The 19686-nt window shown below is 46.3% G+C and overlaps 1 protein-coding gene across 1 annotated transcript in view; it reads left to right on the forward strand.

Moving 5' to 3' along the window:
- Positions 1–340: 340 nt before the first annotated feature.
- PTGIR (prostaglandin I2 receptor) overlaps positions 341–19686 on the forward strand; it is a 315322-nt gene continuing 295976 nt past the window's right edge. Inside the window, exon 1 of the mRNA XM_069644588.1 lies at positions 341–2334. Within this exon, the coding sequence (XP_069500689.1) occupies positions 1540–2334 (795 nt within the window). The 5' untranslated portion in view covers positions 341–1539. The remainder of the gene's footprint in view (positions 2335–19686) is intronic.

Consider the following 19686-nt stretch of genomic DNA (forward strand, 5'->3'; position numbering starts at 1 on the left):
CACACACACTCGCACATGGAGCGAGGCAGGGAGTCGCCCTGTGTCCCTGTGTCAGACGTTCTTGTCAGGACAGACGCACAGCACTCAGATGCTCCTTCCCCCCTGCAAACACTTAGGTGACGTGTTATCGGGAGGTGCGTGTTCATAGTTCCGTAACTGTCTGGGACCCAGACCCACTCGCCCTGTGTTTATTGATGGGGTGACGGGGGTGCGGGGCCTGGGCGGGATTCGTACATACCGTGAGAATCAAGTTTGAAAGTGCTTGCTCTGCCTGCGCGACCTGCCCCTCCTTCACCCCTCCTTCTCCCCTCCCCACCCAAGCCTCTGCAAAACTGCTTCCTGCACACATTTGACAGCTCTCTCTCTCTCTCTCCCTCTCCGAGCAGCGCGGCACTTCTGGCAGAGAGCACAGGGTGACTAGCGGGAGTAGCAGGGATCGCCGCTGGGGACTTTGGGAGGGCTCCCAGGCTGAGAAGAGGTGCTCCACCCTCCCTCGCATGGATGTCATGGGCGCGGGGCTTGTGGGCGCAGACCAGAGCGCCGCTGAGGGAGAGTTAATTCCTTCGATCCATTCCGCGCCCGCGGATCCAGGCAGCCTTGGCTGTGCGTAAAGCCCCGCGGTCCTGTGCGCAGTCCTTACCCGGGGAATTATGTTCACTCCTCAGCCGCAAACCGCTGTTGTCCGGTTGCTTTCTCCATCTGCCTTTTAAGGATGCTTCTCTCAATTCTGCTTCTGAGGATTCCTGCTGCCCTGGCTCCATCTGATTAGTTCCCGAGCAGCCTTGGTGCCCCTCCTCAAACTGCCAATCCACTTCAGAACGAGGAGCCCTGCTGTCCTTTTCAAGACTGAGGAGACCCGTCTTCAAACCGAGGAGCACTACTGCTGCCCAAGTCTGATTTCGTCTGTCCATGCTCAGCCTCAGCGGCACTGCTGCCCTCTCTCAGGCCGGGGATACCTGCTACTCGTTCTCCGTCCGAGTAGCTCTGCTGCTCATCTCCTACCCGGCAAGACCTTCCAATCGGTCCCCATGGAATGAACCGTGCAGTCCTTCCCCCCCACCTGTGAAATAAGAACCCCTGTTCTGTGTCCACCAAAGGGACCTTATCTTGCTACCCTGCAGCCTGTATACACCTGGCGACCCTGCTGTCTGTTTTCATCTAGCAAACCTACATCTGGAGACCCTGGTGTCTGTCTTCATCTGGCTAACGTACATCTGGAGACCCTGATGTCTGTCTACAGCTGAACCTTCTTGCTGTCCAGTTGCCAACTAGTACACCCTGTGCTCCTCTCCACATGGGGGTCCTTGGTGGAGATTCCATTTGAAGATCAAAGCTGGCCAGTCCTGATTTGAGTAACCCGGCTACAGTCTATGCGTTATTATTCCTCGCAGCCACTTGCTAGGAGCCGCTGAGGACCAGTGAGAGCCAAGAACGTGGTAGAACTTCAGCACAGCGCAGGCACACACTCTAGCCACTTGGTCAATGCATCAGCGAGGCTCTCGAGAGGTGCCGTCCTAACCTTAGGGTCCAGACAGGGAGATGCATACCTACTGTGAGAACATCACGGTCATCAACGAAGACAGCAACCCGGTGGGGAGCACGCTGATGTTCTCTCTGGGCGTGGTGGGCAACGTGATGGCATTGGCCATCCTGGGCTTCCACCAAAAGGAGCAGCGCACCAAGGCCTCGGCCTTCTGCGTACTGGTCACAGGGCTGGCGATGACTGACCTGCTGGGCACCTGCTTCCTCAGCCCCATCGTCTTCGTCTCCTATGCCCGCAAGGCCTCTATTGTTGGCCTGGTGGGCAACACGCACCTCTGTGAGTTCTTTGCCTTCGCCATGACATTCTTTGGTCTTGCCTCCATGCTTATCCTCTTCGCCATGGCAGTGGAGCGCTGCCTGGCCATCAGCCACCCATACTTCTACTCGCAGCACAACAGCCGCAGCATCGCCAAGCGCTCCCTGCCTGCCATCTACATCTCTTGCCTCCTATTCTGCTCCCTGCCCTTTATGGGCTTTGGGGAGCATAAGCAGTACTGCCCGGGCACTTGGTGCTTCATCCGCATGACGTCCCAAGACCCGAGGGCCACCGCCTTCTCACTCATCTATGCCACCCTCATGGCCTTTCTCATCCTGTCCATCTTTCTCTGCAATGGTTCCGTCATCATCAGCCTATGCCAGATGTACCAGAGCCAGAAGATCCGACGGGGCTCCGTCAACTCGGCGCACCGCCGGCGCAAGAGTTGGTTCGACCAGGGAGAGGATGAAGTGGACCACCTCATTCTGCTGGCTCTCATGACCAGCATCTTCGTCATATGCTCCTTACCTCTTACGGTAAGTCAAGTTTCCAAACGTGGGTGAGATCCTGGTGTGGAAGGAGAGTCCGTGTGGGGCGTTTTGGGGGTGTTGTGTCCTGCTTTGGCAGAAAGTAGTCTGGTAGCCATTCCGTGTCACAATCGAGCGTTGAGTAACCCAGAGCGCAACATTTTCAGTTACTCCCGGGCAGCGGGAAACAGGCCTCTACATTGTCAGGGCCCTCTGGCAGTGCACCAGTGCAGCAATGCAGAACCAGCCCCGTGTCTAAAGTACTGCTGTTAGCCATGGCCACGTAGGATCAGCTATGTTAAATGTTGAACGTATTTATATCGCGCACCATCACCAACGGAGTTGGTCCCCAGGCGCTCCGGCGGATCTGAAAAACAAGAAGGTGGACAGGTTATAGAAAAGAGGTCAACAGTTTGCAATGCAAGCTTAGGAGAATAGTTGCTTAAAAGTGACCTTCATCTTCCTCCTGGATTGGCTGGAGCTCGCGTGAGGTTGCACGCAGCTCCCCTCCAACATGCGTTTGATGTAACCTACCGTTTGAGGTTGGCCATCTCATTGTTGGACATGGCAACTTACATCAACAAGTGGTTACCAAAACTGGGCTGCGAGCAGCGGCTGAGCGCTGCTTAGGTTCTGGGTTATTTTACATCTCTATGTAACATGGATGGAAATTCATGTCCGTGGCACTTATGTGGTTAGGATGCGGTCTGACAAGCTCTAGAGGCACTAGCCCTCATTTCCCAAGGAAGACAAGGGGTTAAGGCTCCAAAAGGGGGCCATGAGATGTGCCCTCTGCCATTGGAGCATTGCAAAATGATCAAGTTATGCAGTGCCTAGCATTAGGCTGTAGCTCGCCTAGCACTATCTTTTCTTTTCGATTGTGTTATTGTATTTCTGATATTTACAATGCAGAAAATGTAATCTATGAGTACCTGACATAATGGAAACATAAACAGGACCGTGCAAACTAATGGCACTCAGCACAAACAGCCCAGGTCTCCTTCTTTGACAATCGAAAGTATAAGGAAAGAGAGCTGTGCTAAGACTCCATTTTGAAAGGGATTTAAAACGAAGAAATCTTTTGCTCCGAATGTGGAATCCGCCATTTGGATACCTTGGCAGGCAGCTCTGTTTGTACTTATTGGGGGTACTGTAGCGTGGTCGCAGTTGGGAAGTGATGGAATAGTGCACAACCAGAGGATACTGCAATGGGGGACAATGACATGGATAACATATAAAAGGACATGTGAATACGGGGTCAGGGAGAAGGCTGAGGAGAGAGGGGACACAGAGGGTTACGGGCATGGCATAGAGGCTAGGACTGGAATAGGCGACCCAGTCTAGCCACCCTGGGGAGGTTTCCCTTCACAACTCTAACCCCCTAAAGGTCAGGAAAAGTGGCCAGGGAAGCAGAACATGTAAACGTGCTCACATATTTAGTCTGGGCTATTGGGTGTTACTGCGACATGTATAGGCCGACACTGCTGCATTAGAGTACAGATAGGAAAGAATGACAAATGAGGGACACACAGGCTCTAGGTGTTGTTTGGGTATGTTCACACCCATTGACTGCCCATGGCCATGCTATTCCCCATGGCCATTCCCACCCAGTTCCTGCCCTCCCCAGCCAAAGCACCTCTTCATGGGAACTCTTTGAGCTCACTTTAATCAAGCCTTACCGTCAAACTTTGCACAAGTGCCTGCTAGTGATTTTCTTTTCAAAGCAGTCTTCATAGAGTTAATGACTTAATTGGAGCTATAAACATGCTACTGGAGCAGTACAAATGTCAAGCAGGCCTGGCTTCCCTCAATCGATTTATAAGTACTATGAGTGTCTTTCACTGTAGTCCTGTTAAAAATAAGCATTGGCAAGCCAACTGTTTTGGTGTGTTTATAAGTATTAGGGCATTTGTGAGATGCCGAGGTACTCAAACCATTCTTCACCGACTACCATCAATGGCCAGTTAATACCATTATGGCTGTACCTAGCAAGTGCCTTTGCAATGCCCACACACAAGTCCAAAGTGTTGGCATTGCCAATGCTTGTTCTAAAAGTATCCAGAAAAGGTTTGTTAACTTTTGAAATGATTGAGTTTCAAGAATGTTCACTGGTTTTTGATAGGCACTACTGAACCCCTGTTTTATTTATAAACGTAGACATTTTTCCAGATTCATAGTACATCGGCACTCAAAAGGCTTTCCTAATCCTGGCGAGTCTGATGCAGGACACGCATGTTCAGGCGAGTTTCTTTGGACTTTGAGCATTTTTCCTCCTTGGCGACACAAGGGAAAGCTCAGAAAAATCCAAACACAGCTTGAAATATTTGCCAATCCTTTTCCAAAAAAGGATGGTAGAAACATCCTGTTCTCTCTCCAGTTTGTACACTCGCTTGTTGGGAACAGCCCTTTCCAATACTCCAGGCACAAAAGTGAGCAAACATCACTGTTCCGCCTCTGAACACAGCGACTAACTGGCTAGAAAGATATTGACAGAGAATGTATTCCAGAGTTTAGCTGTTTTCACTGTAAAACATCTATTTTTAACAAGAGAAGCGACCTTTTAGTTTTTTCACACTGTAGATTGTGCTGTTGCTTGATACGCATATGAAGGGGGACATTATTACAGGACTCTGCAGGTCTCATTTGATTCATGGAATTATTTGCGTACCTTTCTGCCCGAAAATCCCTGTTTGAAGTATGGGGATTTTCAGGCAGAAAGGCGCGCAAATCTGTGTTTTTCACGCAAATAATTCCATGAATCTATTGAAAACACAAACCTATTTATGGAATTTCTTGCACGGTTCAAAGTGACTTTGCACTGCCGACACACATCCTGATTCATGGAAATGTGTAAAGTGTACTTTTGCAGTTGCAAAGTCAGTGCAAAGTCATTTTTGCAGTACATAATCAACTTTGCACTAACTTTGCACTGCAAAAATACACTTTGCACAGTTCCACGAATCAGGGTTTGTGTCGGCAATGCAAAGTCACTTTGAACCGTGCTAAAAATTTCATGAATCGGGCCCAAAGGCAAAATCTGGCCCACCAGGGTCCAGTTTACAGAAATGTTGCACCGGTGCAAGTGCAAAACTGCACGGTATTAGTGCTAGGTCAAACTTTGCCCTATTATTATTTTTTTTTAACTGGGACATATAAACAAACCATTTCACCATGACAAGTGTAGTTTGGCATTGTATAATCACCAGGGCAAACATTGCCATTGTGCAAAAAAAATATATATATATTTTTTATGCGTTTTTTTCACCAGGGGCAAAGTTTGCCGTAGTGCTAATACCATTCAACATTTGCACTGGGACAAACTTTGCCCTGTTGCAATAATGCAGTGAAAATGTATCTTTTTTGCCTGGGGGCAATTTTTTCCCTGGTGCTTTATATCATGCCAAACTGCACTTGTCATGGTGAAATAGTGTTCTAATATGTCTCACTCGTCATAGTTCCTTCTCTGCAACGCACTTGTAACCCGCAAAATGAAAACTACAAACTCAAACACAATCCGCCATGCCAATAGGTTTTCTGTTTCATGGATCCAGGCTGTCGTCCGGCTACCTGCATTTCACCGTGCCGCAGGCGCCACACCCCTCTTTTTGGCTTCCTAAGCCCCTATGCCATCCTCTCCCGACTCTCCCCAATCTATTTGCCCTCCTCTCCTCCAAACACTATGTGTGGCCTTGGGCCAGCGGCGTCTCCTAGAAATCAAAGTTAGAGGGGCAAACCTGGGGGCACAAGTAGAACGAAAGGACACATCAGGAAGGACAGGGCCACTTGGCTGAAGTGAGCACATATTTTTAAGCTGTCTGTCACGACATGGAAGTTCAGAATAGGCTAAATCATTCTTACACCCTCACAAGTAACTTACATAAAACGTCTGCAGAATATTCCCAACAGTCCGACCACGGGAGTTTTAATGTACAGTTCTCATTGGACACTTCCATTGGCCACAATAGCTTTAAATAACGTAATGAAACAATACAGAGCAAAGGAAATGAACAGTCTGCAGTCTCTATTCAGTCTTCACCTTAATTGGGTAACTTCAGGGTCAATCCCACAGAAACCTGAATTGCTCCTCAGTCACATACAGGCCGAAATCTAACATGGCAGCTCAGCGCACTTCCCGATAGTGCCCACTCAGTGCGTAGAAGCAGCCTCTGCGTGTAATCATAACCTATGACAATATAGCTCATCGAACCCTTCGCCATGATTACAACAATAACCCATCGTTGTCTGTCAAGCAAACAGCTTGGTACCTAGCTCAGAGACTCAGCAGACACACTCCTTCCAGACCTCTGCGATCCACTCACAGCCTCTGCCCCATCATCCCAAGATTCAGTGCCAAAAGAGCTGGGGGACCCAGCTCCCGGTATCGCCTGCTACCCTTTGGAATAATCTACCACTCACCCTTCACGCTGAACCCTCCTACCCCCTGTTCAGGAAAAAGCTCAAAACCTGCTTGTTCACCTAACTTTATTCTGTATCCACTCGTCCAACTGCTCACTACTGTAACCAGCGCCTAGATGCCTAAGGGCTTGGCACGCTTCTACAAATGTAAACATAAATAAATAAAAATGCGATATCATTTTGTCTAGTGCTTCACGTCATATACCTTCCCCTTCTAAGTGTTTCAAAAAAGCTATTACTTCTGAATGTAATATGCAAGGGCTTTCGTATAGCACACCTGTGTCCATTTTTGTCGCATTGCGGTTCTGCAGGAAAAAAAAAGGGTGTGGAGATGTTTAGGGTGATAGAGGGTGAAACAAACCTGCAGTGGTGAGTGCCGGCCGGAAGTAACCGAGTCATGGGCACTAGAGCGGTTCTATATGGTTTGTGGCCGTGATACTTGGGAATATGTTAGGATTTAATATATGGCAGTGCTGGGACCCAGGGGGTCCTGCTAGTGTTGAGGGAGGAGACAGTATTAAAGATGTGGCAGCTGTGCAGTGAACTCTGAGTGACTCAGCCGAGGTGCCTGTGGTTGGGAACGCTGGCAATAGCAGGCCGAAAGCAGACCCTGTTGCGCCTCAGTTTTGTTGCTATCTATGGGGATGAGGAGTTGTTACTGTTCTGGTTTTCATGTCATGAGGATTGAGGGGTGGTGCCAGTGTTATATGTGTAATGGGGAGAAGGAGTTGTGGCTACTAACCTGACTGGGTCGGATCTCCAAGGTGTTCTTGTTTTAAGTGTTTTGTGCAGGCATACACAGGGCTTTAAGTAGGCTGGGGTCTGCCCGGGCTGGGCCCCGGCAGGCTCCGAAATTTCGTTTTGAGGCGGGGCCCTGCAGGGTCCACTAATCGCCCATGGCAGCCCCGGCCACTACACGAAAAGGGATTTTTTTCTACAGCCTGAAGCTCTCGCTCGTGTGCTTCAGGCTTCAGAAAAAAATGCCTTTCAGCCATAATGGTGGCGCCGTACCTGCGACGCATCCCTTTAATCAAGTGATGCACGTGGGCCGGCGCCACCATTATGGAGAAAACGTGAGGCCGCTAGAAGCAGAGGCCTTGCTTTCTAAATACTGGAGCTCCCGCGGATTTGCTGGAGTTTCAGTCTTTAGTAAAAAGGCCTCTGCTTCCAGTGGCCTCACTCTTTCGGTGATGCTGCCCCTCCCCAGCTGGCGAGGGGCAGCACCACCATTAAGGCTGAATAGGCGGGGCGCTGTCCCCTGCCAGGCAAGCCTATACAAAATAAATGCAGAGATCAGCAACCTCTCCCCAATAGGGGAGAGGGTGCTAATCTCTACAAAAGGCTGACTGGCAGGGGTGCCAGTAGCCCATTGAGCCGGGGCTCGTCAAGGGGGCGTGGCCTAATGGGCCATCAAGACCCCTGCTGTTAGGCCACGCCCCCTCGGTGAGCCCTGGCTCGATTTGTAGTGCCACTTAAGGCACTGGGCAAACATATGCTACTGAGGCTGATCTGAAGGGGTGCCATCTCTATTTGGTCATTGTTTGCTAGGCTCTGGCTCTGATCAGCCTTTGAATCCAGGCTTGAAATTAAATGATATGATACAAGTAATTTATAACGCGCCTGTACACGAGTGTTTCTAGGCATGACAAGACAAGGAAGGGAGGGCAGAAGGAGGACAAAACAACGATCTTACTAGGCCTTGTGTCATTCAGATGGCGCAAATTGATCGCGGTTGGGATTGATATTATGGTATTTTATGTTATATTACTGCCATTTATGCCGCACTCCGCTGCCATTTGCATGGTCTCCCCATGCTCTGGTGCATCTGAAATAGAGGAAGCGGGTTAGGTCAGTTTCCTTATGACCAATGTCAGCAAAATGGAAGGATTTCAGTTCAATTGAGCAGTTTGAAAAGCCAAGAAGACGACTTTTGGGATTGTACACTGGGATAATGCACTCAAAAGAATGGGCAGCAAAGGGATATAGTATTTGACGGGACATGCCACAAAAATCTGAACACACAGTAAGGGAAACCAACTGGTGGCTTTAGGTTTAAGAAAGGTTGTTCGTATTCAAATGAAGCAACACAGTGACCAAACGCTGTGTGTCATACCAGGAGGCTCACCTTTAACATTAGATGACCCCCACCCCAGTGCTTATCGGGGCCCGTGTATTCCCTGGAGAGTCTGTTTCAGGCTACAAGAAAGGAGTGCCCAGTGCTGGCCGCCTGTGCAGACATGTTTTCCGAGGGATCAGTCGAGCACCTGCTGTCACCACTGTCAATTGGTCAGAGGTGGGATTGGCAGAGCACACATTAGGGGGGAAACTGCCCCACTTTGCCCCTTTCTAGGACACCTGTGCTTGTGTCTCTGTACTGCCAGCTGCCCCACAGGGTCAGATGGAAGCCTAGGATTAGCTCAGGCGCCAATGGAAAGGTTACCCACAGTCGAAAATGGCAATTTGTTCCTTTTGTGACAGATGGTGTCAGTAGTTCCCAAGGGTGAGGTTTTCGCAAATATTTAGAACATTTTGAAGGTTTAAGACTACTTGTTTAGTACCACTGGTCACAGCTACTAGCACAGCGTGGAGTAACTCATGAGACGGTCTCATTTTCCCCAGAAGTGCCCGACACTGGCATGACGGGTCTGCACTTCCGGCCGGAGATCTGTCGGTGTGTTCCACGCTGCAGCATGGCTGCCGGCTTCCTCCAGCAGTGTCTGGCATGCCGGCTTTCTCCTGCCAGTATGCAACCTTCTACAGAGAACAACAAGGGTGGCTCGGTTGCGGGACCAGATGTCATTAATTGTTTCAGCGTCTCCCCTATGGCCATAAACGGCTTGTGCAGTTGGTTTAGAAGCTCAGTCATAACAGAAGGTTGTGCTGCAGGTAAACGGAACCGGGATGGGATCTGTGATTTCTTGGTAAAAAATGCAAGTGTGCTTAGTTGAGAAAAGGCAGGGGTGTCCTTTGGGTGTTGCCAGGGGTCGCAACTGTGACACCTGAGTTTTCCCTTGCTACCCCTGTGGTCTCCCTTGCTTCTCCTAAAAAATAAAAAATAAAAAAATAAAGATTTTTGTTTCTTCTTTTTAAAAAAAAATTGAAGCTCCTGGGCTGTGGCCAGTGCCATGTGGCTTTGTTTTTGGAGTGGCTGGAATTTATGTTGAGGGCGCTTAAAAAAAAACGGGGTTCCACAAGTATTACACTTTGAGTAGTGACCCTAAACAAGAAAGAATAGGAAAAACAAATAATTTGTCTTTCTGGAATTCTAAACAATAATTGCTCTACTCATTAAAGAGGTGAAGGGTCATGTTCTATCATATTCCCTTGATGTCACTTCAGGGTGGGATCAAATTACATCACGTCTTATAATGTCATCAGAGGTCAAAGGTCACGTGATGTCACTTCCGCCATCCCTGGCATTTTGGTGAAATAAATGACGTCCCTGAGAAAAGGGTCAACTACACTAGTGGGTAATATTTCAGAAAATTAAAATCCATTGCACTTTCTGAATCCCTCACTGGTACAGGGAACAAAGAGGTGGACAATATTCAAGTCTTTATTTTAAATATTGCTTTTTTTCAATAACGCTGCATTTAATCTCAGCAAACGACTTATATAAAATGTGAATCCATTTCCACTGCAACAAGATAGCTTTTCATGAGATGAGGTTTCACAGTCATCGTCAAGTTACTCCTCCTGTACTGCAGTTTTCCAGGGGGTTCATGCTGTTGCTGGCTTGCAGTGCATGCTGTTTTAGCCTTGCAAGGCATGACTGAGCTGTTTGGCTGCCAGAGAAGCTCAGGTATGCAGTGCAAGACATCAACAATTTATTTTGTTGAAGTTGAAATTGATTTGAATTCTGGCCACTTTTTTTACCTTGATGAAGCATGTTGCACGAAACAGTCATTGGCACTACTGAAAATACAGGCGCTTTGGAAAACAAAGCAAAGGCGTGTACACTGGGATGGGGTTGAGAAAGAATAAGGTATTTTTGTTAGCAGCTCATTCACCAACTCCTCAATTCAGGGAAGATCAATCGCAAGAACGTGTGTCGCCTTCCTCACTGCCTTACCAATGACGGGCTTATACACAAAGCGTTTCGCACGTTGGTGCCCGATTGAGCGTCGCCTCCCAGAGGGAACGCCGCACTCATCCAATATGCAGGGGTGCAACGAAACCTACATTTCAGGTGTGCGGGGTTCTAACCCGTCAAATGTTGGGAGGGGTGCTGATTTCGGAGACAATGGGGGAGGGTCAAACGTATTCCTGTGGGGGACATCTAACTACTTCACGCATTCTAATGAGACTATTCTTGTGCAGCTTCAATGTTACAAGCAGTAAACTCTCTCCTTCAAGTCGGAAAGCACCCACTTAAGGACTGCAGTGAGAACGAGTGTTCTCCGATCCCCTCTCTACCCTTCCAATCACTCCGCTAGCTTACAAGTACTAAACCCACATCACGAATTCAATTGCCTAAAAAATGTACGCTTATGAATGCAGGTGCTAACAATAAAATGCTTTACATTAGTAATTGCAGGGTCTTTGTTAAGCGCGAAGCCCAGGGCCATTTCACAGCTGTGTTCTGTTGTGTCTGGCCATGGCTCTGTAGGTCAGCCAGATCCAGCCAACAAAGCCCAACATTTCGGGGATTGCTGAATGGTGTTGTGCCATACCCTCGAACAACTGAAGTGGCTCTTGGGGCCTCATTACGAGGTTGGAGGTAACCATGGCACTATTAGTGCCATGGCTGCCTCCAAATCCTTACCGACTCCGCCCTGGTGAATGGAGATATTACCGCCAAGGTCGACGGGGGCGGTAATTCCCCATTCACCAGGTACCTTCCCCATTCCCATAGGGCTCAATGGGAACGGGGAAGGCGCTAATAACAGTACCGCAAATTGTGGTACCGTTATTAGCTCTAAAGTCCCTTTGCGGGTCCCGTCCAGGCGTTAAGTAAGGACCCGCAAAGGGAACTCGTAGTAGGGCGTTAAGGGATTACCGGCACCGGTACCCTTACCGGTGCCGGTAATCCCTTACCGCTCACCTCGTAATGAGGCCCTCGGTGCATTATCACAAATCCCACGGACTTCAAAGTCCCTTAATCATCCGACTATGTTGCATGTTACTTTTGAGGGTCCCAAGTAAAATTCTAGATCCTGATCCACTGAAGTGCTCCAGGAGGAAGCTTTCAGTATTTTGCAAAACACCCAACTAAATGATTACTGACTTTATCTGGAAACATGATATACTGAGAAGAACCTCCTGACTATGGTTCTGGGACTGGGACCCAGCGACTGAACAGAGATTTCTGCGGTGGGCGCTCAACTCTCCGAGCTTTCTCAACAGGCACTGATCTCGGGAGTAAGCTGCTCTCCTGCTCTGTGCTATATGCTCAGACGGTGGCATCTCTCCGGAAAGCCGGAGTCAGCCTCCACAGAAGCCAGGCTGCATACATGACGGGGTAAAGTGTATGACTGGTGGTCTGCGAGTGCCCGCATCCTGCTGTGAAGGCACACCGGGTCCTACACAGACTGGAGAAGGCAAAGCAGCAGTGAACGACCAGCAGGAAACACCACTGGCGTTGCCATACACAGCACATTGGAGACGCCGGGGAGCAAGGTCCAGCAAGGGGCGGCCCAGCCAACGCACTGATGCAGGAGACAGTGTGGGGTGCAGGTCAGGGTCTCTCTGTATGCCACGAGTAGATCCCGCCGCTGGATGCAGGGCCCCTTAACACATAATGTTAGAGACTCCCATTACTCAGGAAAAGGAAATAACTATTTGTATTTCTAACTTCTGAAATCCCACCCACCCCGTTTGCACCACAAACCCTTCATTGTTTTTTGTACATATTAGAGTTGTGTGCTGCACTTATTCAAATGGTTTCTTTTCATTTAGACGTCATTTAATTGTTTGTACGCTAAGGCATTATTTGTATCACACTTTTACATTTTAATTGGTTTTTGATTTTGATTACATTCTTTTTTTTTCTTTTTTTTCTTTTTAATTTATGCTTTTGGCTAATTCAAACCTTTTGCATTGCATAACATTACAATTACAATACAAAGCAATAAAACAGACAGCCTTAAACCCACATTATTCTGATAAAAAAAGCTACCATGCCATTCATTCAATTAAGTAGAGTTTCAATCAATCAAGCCCTTGCAGACATTTATAACAGCAGAGTTTTAGCTATTATCTAGATATGGAAAGCAGCGGCTAGCTCAGTCAATGGTTCCGCAGAATAGAGCATGGACCAATACTGCTCTGATTCATATCCCCCACACCTTACAATAATATAGTGGCAAATACTTTGCTACTCGAATGTGGCATGGCTAGCAGGCGATAATTCCGTGGATCATTGCATGGACCTTTTTCATGCACAGGAATTAAGATTGACAATCGCCAGCTTTCTGGGATGTTACCACTATCAAGGATCTCCCTGAACATTATGTGAAGGGCCTCTGCCCAGAACTGGCGGTTCACTGTCATTAAGACATTAGACTCGGGATGATTTCTGTCCTGTGATTATTGTAGCGATTTCAGTGCTACTCATCTTGTCACGTATCCTCACATGTATTTGAATTGGGTTAATGTCCATATGACTATTGAGTCATAGACCCTATAAGTTGCAGTTATGATTTCTGACCAGCGTTGTCCACTAATCACACAGAGTTTTTTTGCAGACTTGCCACGCATATAGGTGCAATACAAAGACGAGAACTTACGAAAGTGATGTGTTTTATTGAGTTTAAAAACCAATTTCCAACTGGCAGCTTTCACGCTGCTTTTATGTTGCCCCAGACTATGGTTGTACCTTGCTTTCACGGTAGCCAACTCTGGTTCTTGCTGAGTCGATGTTAAAGCTATATCATGCCTGATATTAGCCAGCTCCCATCTTAGTGCTTTTTTCTTCTCATAAATCCCTGTGTGAAATGGCTAGGATCCAACACTGTTCAATAAAAAGACATGACCAGTCATGTTCACACTCGGCCATATAGGCCTCAACAGGAATCACAAATGCCCATTACAAATGACAGACATAGAGGTCGCATGGCTCCCAACCCAATTTATGAATGTTCTCACACATTTTTTGAATATTTGCCTCGGACCAGTTAATTCGATTCCCTTGTGCAGAACCTTCGGCCCTGCTCAATAAAGGCCTATAGCTGGTTTGCAAATCGATGTCAGACCTGACCTTCAGCAATGCATCACCCTTTTCACTGGTAAAATTGATTGTGTACTTACAAAGTAGGCTACGTAACAATTTGGTGGCAAATATGCCATCCAAACTAGAGGGTTTTTTTTCTTCTATTTGTTTTTGGTTTATGTAAACCTTTACAAAAATATATAAAAGAACAACAATTTACAAAATTTCAAATATACAGAATTACAGATTTTCATGATTTCCAACTTAACATCGGAAAATCATAAAGGAAAAAGACCAAAATCAATTTAAAATGCATAGTAAATTGCATGCGATTCGATCACCTGGTTAATTAAAATAAGGTCCATGAACAAAGAGTAAAAGTAAACACAAATATGAATTCATGAGATTCCATCAAGAGAGTAAAAACTATACTATTCCAACGCACAGACATTGCTTAAGAAAGCAAGAGTTCTGATTTTTAGTGCCATTGATTTTCCATGTAGCATTTCAAACCATAGCAAATCGCGATTACACAAGAAATATCGGACAGACATTGTTCAAAGTACTCGATTCTTTTTGACAATCATTTTGGGCACATTAATATCAGATGGTATACGGTTTCTTTTTCTTCAGCAATAGACAATGACTGAAAAATTAATATTCACTCAAGACAGGGTAACAAATATTTTTAATTTCCTGTGCATTCATCACATTTGATCTAAATCGCATTGTGCAATTCCGAATCGTGTGTGCTGGATATTTGAGAATGTATGATTCGGGTTCCAGAGGCCATTTCCAGAATGGCACAGTTTGGGCATATAGTTGAGAATTTACAAGTATGACGTTGTTACCAACCCAGTCAAATGCGTTTATCAAGGATTTCCCTTTCGTAGGATTGTCAAGCAGGATTTGCATTGATAAGCCCAAATTTAATAACATTTGCTCCACATCTTTTGTGAGCTCGCAGAAGAATTGACCACTTTTATCATGTGCTAAATGACAATAAGGTTTCTTACTTTCACTTGTCAAACATTTCCTTAGTAGGGCAGCTTTTTGCCATAACATGCAACTTTCTTGGGAGGATAGACCAAGTTCATATCGTATAATTTCAAAAGGAATACTTTTCGGCATGAAGAACAATACATTTCTCCATATCATGCCTTCAATTGACTTTAGGAATCTTGCTAAGGATTCAGGTAAAAATTTGAGCCCGTAGCTAAGCCTCAGAATTATTTTCTTGGTGTAAAACTCAATACAAGCATATAATGAATATCTTCCGTATTGCCTTTCGATAATTTTTAGTTGCTTAGCAGCAGCAGGGGCCCTCTGTTTCAGGCAGTTTTCATGGAAGCTGTTTGATGGCATGCTTGTGAATAAGAAGCCTAGATATTTAAACATTTTCTGTGATTTAATGCCAGTGCCATAACAATGCCATGTGAAGCCTGCAATTTTCTTGTTACTTTTACCCAGATTTATTATCACTGATTTTGAAGCATTTATTTTCAATTTCAGATCCCTTATAAACAAAACAAACACATTAACCAGTCGCTGCAACCCAATTCTTGTTGTGTCAAGTAACAAGAAATCACGTGCGTAGGCACACCATTGTACTTTCAATTTACCCAGTTTAGGAGAGACGAGGCTTTTCCCGTCCAAGTATTGCCCAGCCGAGGAGTTAGAATCACCTGCCTGCCTGCCTTATAACTATATCCATTAGAGAAGACTATGTAGAATGGCTCCAAATGAAATTGCAGCATATTTTCTACCCAAACGCCCCCCCGCTTTGTTGACTCATACGCGTATGCTCTGGCTGCCATGGATTTTTTCAATGCCTTAAAAGATCAGAAATATGACCATCGGGAGCATCATAGATGTTAACAATCAGCGGGCTTACATTGTTAGTTGGAAAATTAGAACTAGAGACTGGCATACAGTAAGAAGGTTCCCCATCCATACAAAACCATTTTGCATCCAACGATGCAAAAACCCCAATACCAAGACCCCCTTTGGGCGACCTCTAGGATTGGATAAGGCATTCAGAGTAAAAACCGTATACCCATCCAACACAGGATAGATCTGCACTAAGCCATGATTCTTGTAAAAGAAGGATCGCTACAAAAGTTAGGGCCTCGATGCCCACAATATTGGAGGAAAAGGAGTTATGTCCACAGGTATTCGAGGATAACACAGAACGTTTCCTACTGTTCACCTTAATTCAATATTGACAATCAACTTGAACCAGCTGCCAAACGGCCTTTTTCCCTCTGTCCCAGGCTAGAGTTCTGCTTAAATTGAGCTAGTATTGTCCTAGGCTATCCATTTCGCCCATATGGTTCCTAGGTTTAGTCAGTTCACTCTACAACCAACCACCCTGGCTAATCTGGACCTCAAAGCCCAGATTCCGTAATTTCGTTAAGGCCAATAACATCCTTTCTACCGCCACCAGAGAGACAAAAGACAGAATGGCCCAATTAGTAGTGCTATATATGGTAGGCAGCTCCACCACTTCAATGTCCTTAAGATCCTTAATTTTACTGAATAGGGCCATTAGGTTCTTCCAATTAAAAAATGCACTGTCATTTACGGGATCCAATTCCTCAATTCGTAGCTGACGCTCCCCGCCACCTTTGATAGATTCACACTCCTTGCATCTCTTACTAGGAGCAACTTGTACATTGTCCATCCCATAACTAGAGCACATCTCGGGAATGGAATTGATCTTATCTGGTAAATTCGTGATTGGGCCATGGATAAGATGGAGTCTGGATGCTATATTTGTGTTGTTTTGTATGCATTGCTTTTCCAGAGGAGCCTTCGGATCATTCCCTGCTATAATAGTTGAAAGGAAGGACTATGCAGGGGGCAACGCCATATTATAGGTGTGCGTTGGTTGAGAGGATGGGTACTGGCCGTTACCAAACCAGCTCAGGCCTTTTGGAGTCACTGAAGGGGCCCTATGAGATACTCCCGCACTACGGCAGGTGGCTGATCCGGCGGTGAAATAACTTGATGTTGCAGCTAGTGCTCATACAGCTTAAAGAACTGAATGGAAGATCCTTGAGTAGCGAGATTATTCTGCTGGTCTTCGGTTGTAGGTTGCAAGGGCACCGGCCTTAGGTAAACCTACTCTTGCACTTGTGATGGGGTGGAGGCAGCGAGTTCAGGAAATTGCATCCATTTGTCGAGGGCTCCCCGTGGACGCTGAACTTGTGAGTTGCGGAGGTGTACGTTGCGATGTTTCTGACTCCTCTATGCCTTCTGGGGGTTAAACTACATGCCCCAGGTTAGCTAAAGAAGTGCATGCGGGTCGGGCACTGGGCAAATCAGTAGTGATAGAGGGTGCTTCCTTTTTTCCACATCTCTGCTTTCGGCCACCCTTTATCTTGTTTGGAAGAGTATCAATGTTTTGTGGTCGCTGATGCTGTGGAATTTCTGTAGATTGCTTTGGCTGTGGAATGGAAATTGCAGCCCTCTGAATACAGCTGGAAGTTTCCAACCACGTGGCAGATGGCAATATTGACAGTGGTCAGTCAAGCATCGAGTACTCTGCATCGCTCTGACATCTTAAGTTTTTCCTGATGTACTGGTGGTACACCCAAGGCGGAATTCATGCCATTAGCTGGAATAACATCAACTAGCAGCGACAACACTCGCTTAAGTTCGTGTTGTTCATTAGCAATAGTAGAGCACAGTCTGAAAATTGCATCCATGGTGATGGCAATGGACATTAAGGCATGATATGAAATGCTAGTTTATTTATATAGCACCTATGCACAGTGTGTTTCAAAGCGCTTCAAGGCAAGGGAGGGAACAAGGGAAAACACAATGACATTCTAACAGGCCATGAACAGGAAGGATGTGAAAGTAGCTATCGTACTCAGCCTGACGACATTTCAGATAGTGCAAGAGCTAAGACATAGATAAGGAAGGGAGGGGGAGAGTGGGAAGGAAATGGAAACAGACAGGAGACTACTGTACTAGGCCTGACGACATTTCTGAGGTGCAGAAAGGGAGGGGAGGAACAAAACAAGCGACTATAGTAATAGGCCTGGCGACATTTCAGATAGTGCTGGGGCAGGGAGGGGGGGACAAGTAAGGGAAGGGGGGAGGAGACAGACAAGGTTGCTATCATACTTGGTGGAGGGGCAATTCTCATAGAGTAAGTGCATAGAAGAAAGTAAGGGGAGGATGGAAGGGGGTAGGAAAAGGGAGAAAGGGAGAGGAGGAAAGAACAGAGAGTAAGCAGTCAAAAAGAGTGGAGAAGCAAGAGGGGACAGCAAATACAATTGCAGAAGTCAGTAGTAACACATAATGTTGCAAGCCAGGATACAAGATGAAGATGGGAACAGCATGATTCAGGGCCACCATGAGTACAAGATGCAAAGGAAGTCCAGCATGAGAGTTGAGAAAGGGTGACGCACCGTGAATCAATGAAGTCCATAAAAGTCCAGTCCAGCATTGGCCACAAAACGCAAAAGACTTTTCATGCACTTCTAGTAGTTGTTCTGTAGAGCACTCAGAGGTGGTTAATGTCGTGCTATCCATGAAACTCCCAACCCCAGCGGCTATCCCAGTCAAATCGAGGCTGGCTGATCATTTAGTAGCTGTTATCCCAGAGAAGACAATGTCGCGCTGTACAGGTTCACCCAAAGACCTCCTACATTGCTCTAAACACATATTTAAGAGTGAATTATTATTGCCAATTGCCTTGATAGGTGCAGGAGATTACAGAACCACAGAAGCATTCATGTCAGCAACTTTTGGCGTTTGCTTCAGTTTTATTTGGTTAATGGGCCTAAAATAATCCGAAAACTTTTGCACATCCAAGGATGTATTTAACTTTGTGCTTAAAAGGAGCCGGTGGCAGGGCGGAGAACGCATTTTCACCACTCTGGCCAAGTGGGTTAGCTTCCACACAACACTTATTAATCAACTGCCCACGTGTAGGCAAATACAGGCGCTTAGAACGACCCCTCAGTGAATAAGTGCATGGAATAGAGGGCTCCATCCCTCACTACAGTCCAGAGTAACTATGACTGGGAATTCACTCCAGCTGTGCCGCCAAGTACAATGCTGATAACGAGGGGATGCTGTGTTATGGCTCACAACCACCGACTAAACAATGTATAGCAGTGCCTCAGCCTTTAACTCCCAGAGGCCAATGCATCTCTTGCTCCTATCTCTGTACTTTCAGAGAAAGTACCCCTTTTGTTGTGTCTCAAACGGGTTGGTGCTATCTTGTCATTCAATTCTGTGTCACTGTGCACTGTGACCATAACATATGAAAGGCATTTGAGTGAGAATACAAGCATCTTGATAATAGATCAAGTATGAGCATATAGGTTCAAGTGCCAAGAGCAGTAGCATTGAAACAGTTAAGATAGCGGATGAAAACTTGTCTTTTTTTCATGCCCATAATTCATGTGAAGGCCAATAATACCTGTTATAGCCCTGAATCACTGACCTGCAATGGCTCATTAGGCCCAATTCTCATCTAACCCCTTTTGTTGTGTCTCAAACGGGTTGGTGCTATCTTGTCATTCAATTATGTGTCACTGTGACCACAACATATGACAGGCATTTGAGTGAGAATACAAGCATCTTGATAATAGATCAAGTATGAGTATATAGGTTCAAGTGCTGCCATGAGCAGTAGCATTGAAACAGTTAAGATAGCAGATGAAAACTTGTCTTTTTTTCATGCCCATAATTCATGTGAAGGCCAATAATACCTGTTATAGCCCTGAATCACTGACCTGTAATGGCTCATTAGGCCCAATTCTCACCTAACCCCC

The sequence above is a fragment of the Ambystoma mexicanum genome, chromosome 2p (genome assembly GCF_040938575.1).
Source record: "Ambystoma mexicanum isolate Mex_15411 chromosome 2p, UKY_AmexF1_1, whole genome shotgun sequence".
In the NCBI taxonomy this organism is placed as follows: domain Eukaryota; kingdom Metazoa; phylum Chordata; class Amphibia; order Caudata; family Ambystomatidae; genus Ambystoma; species Ambystoma mexicanum.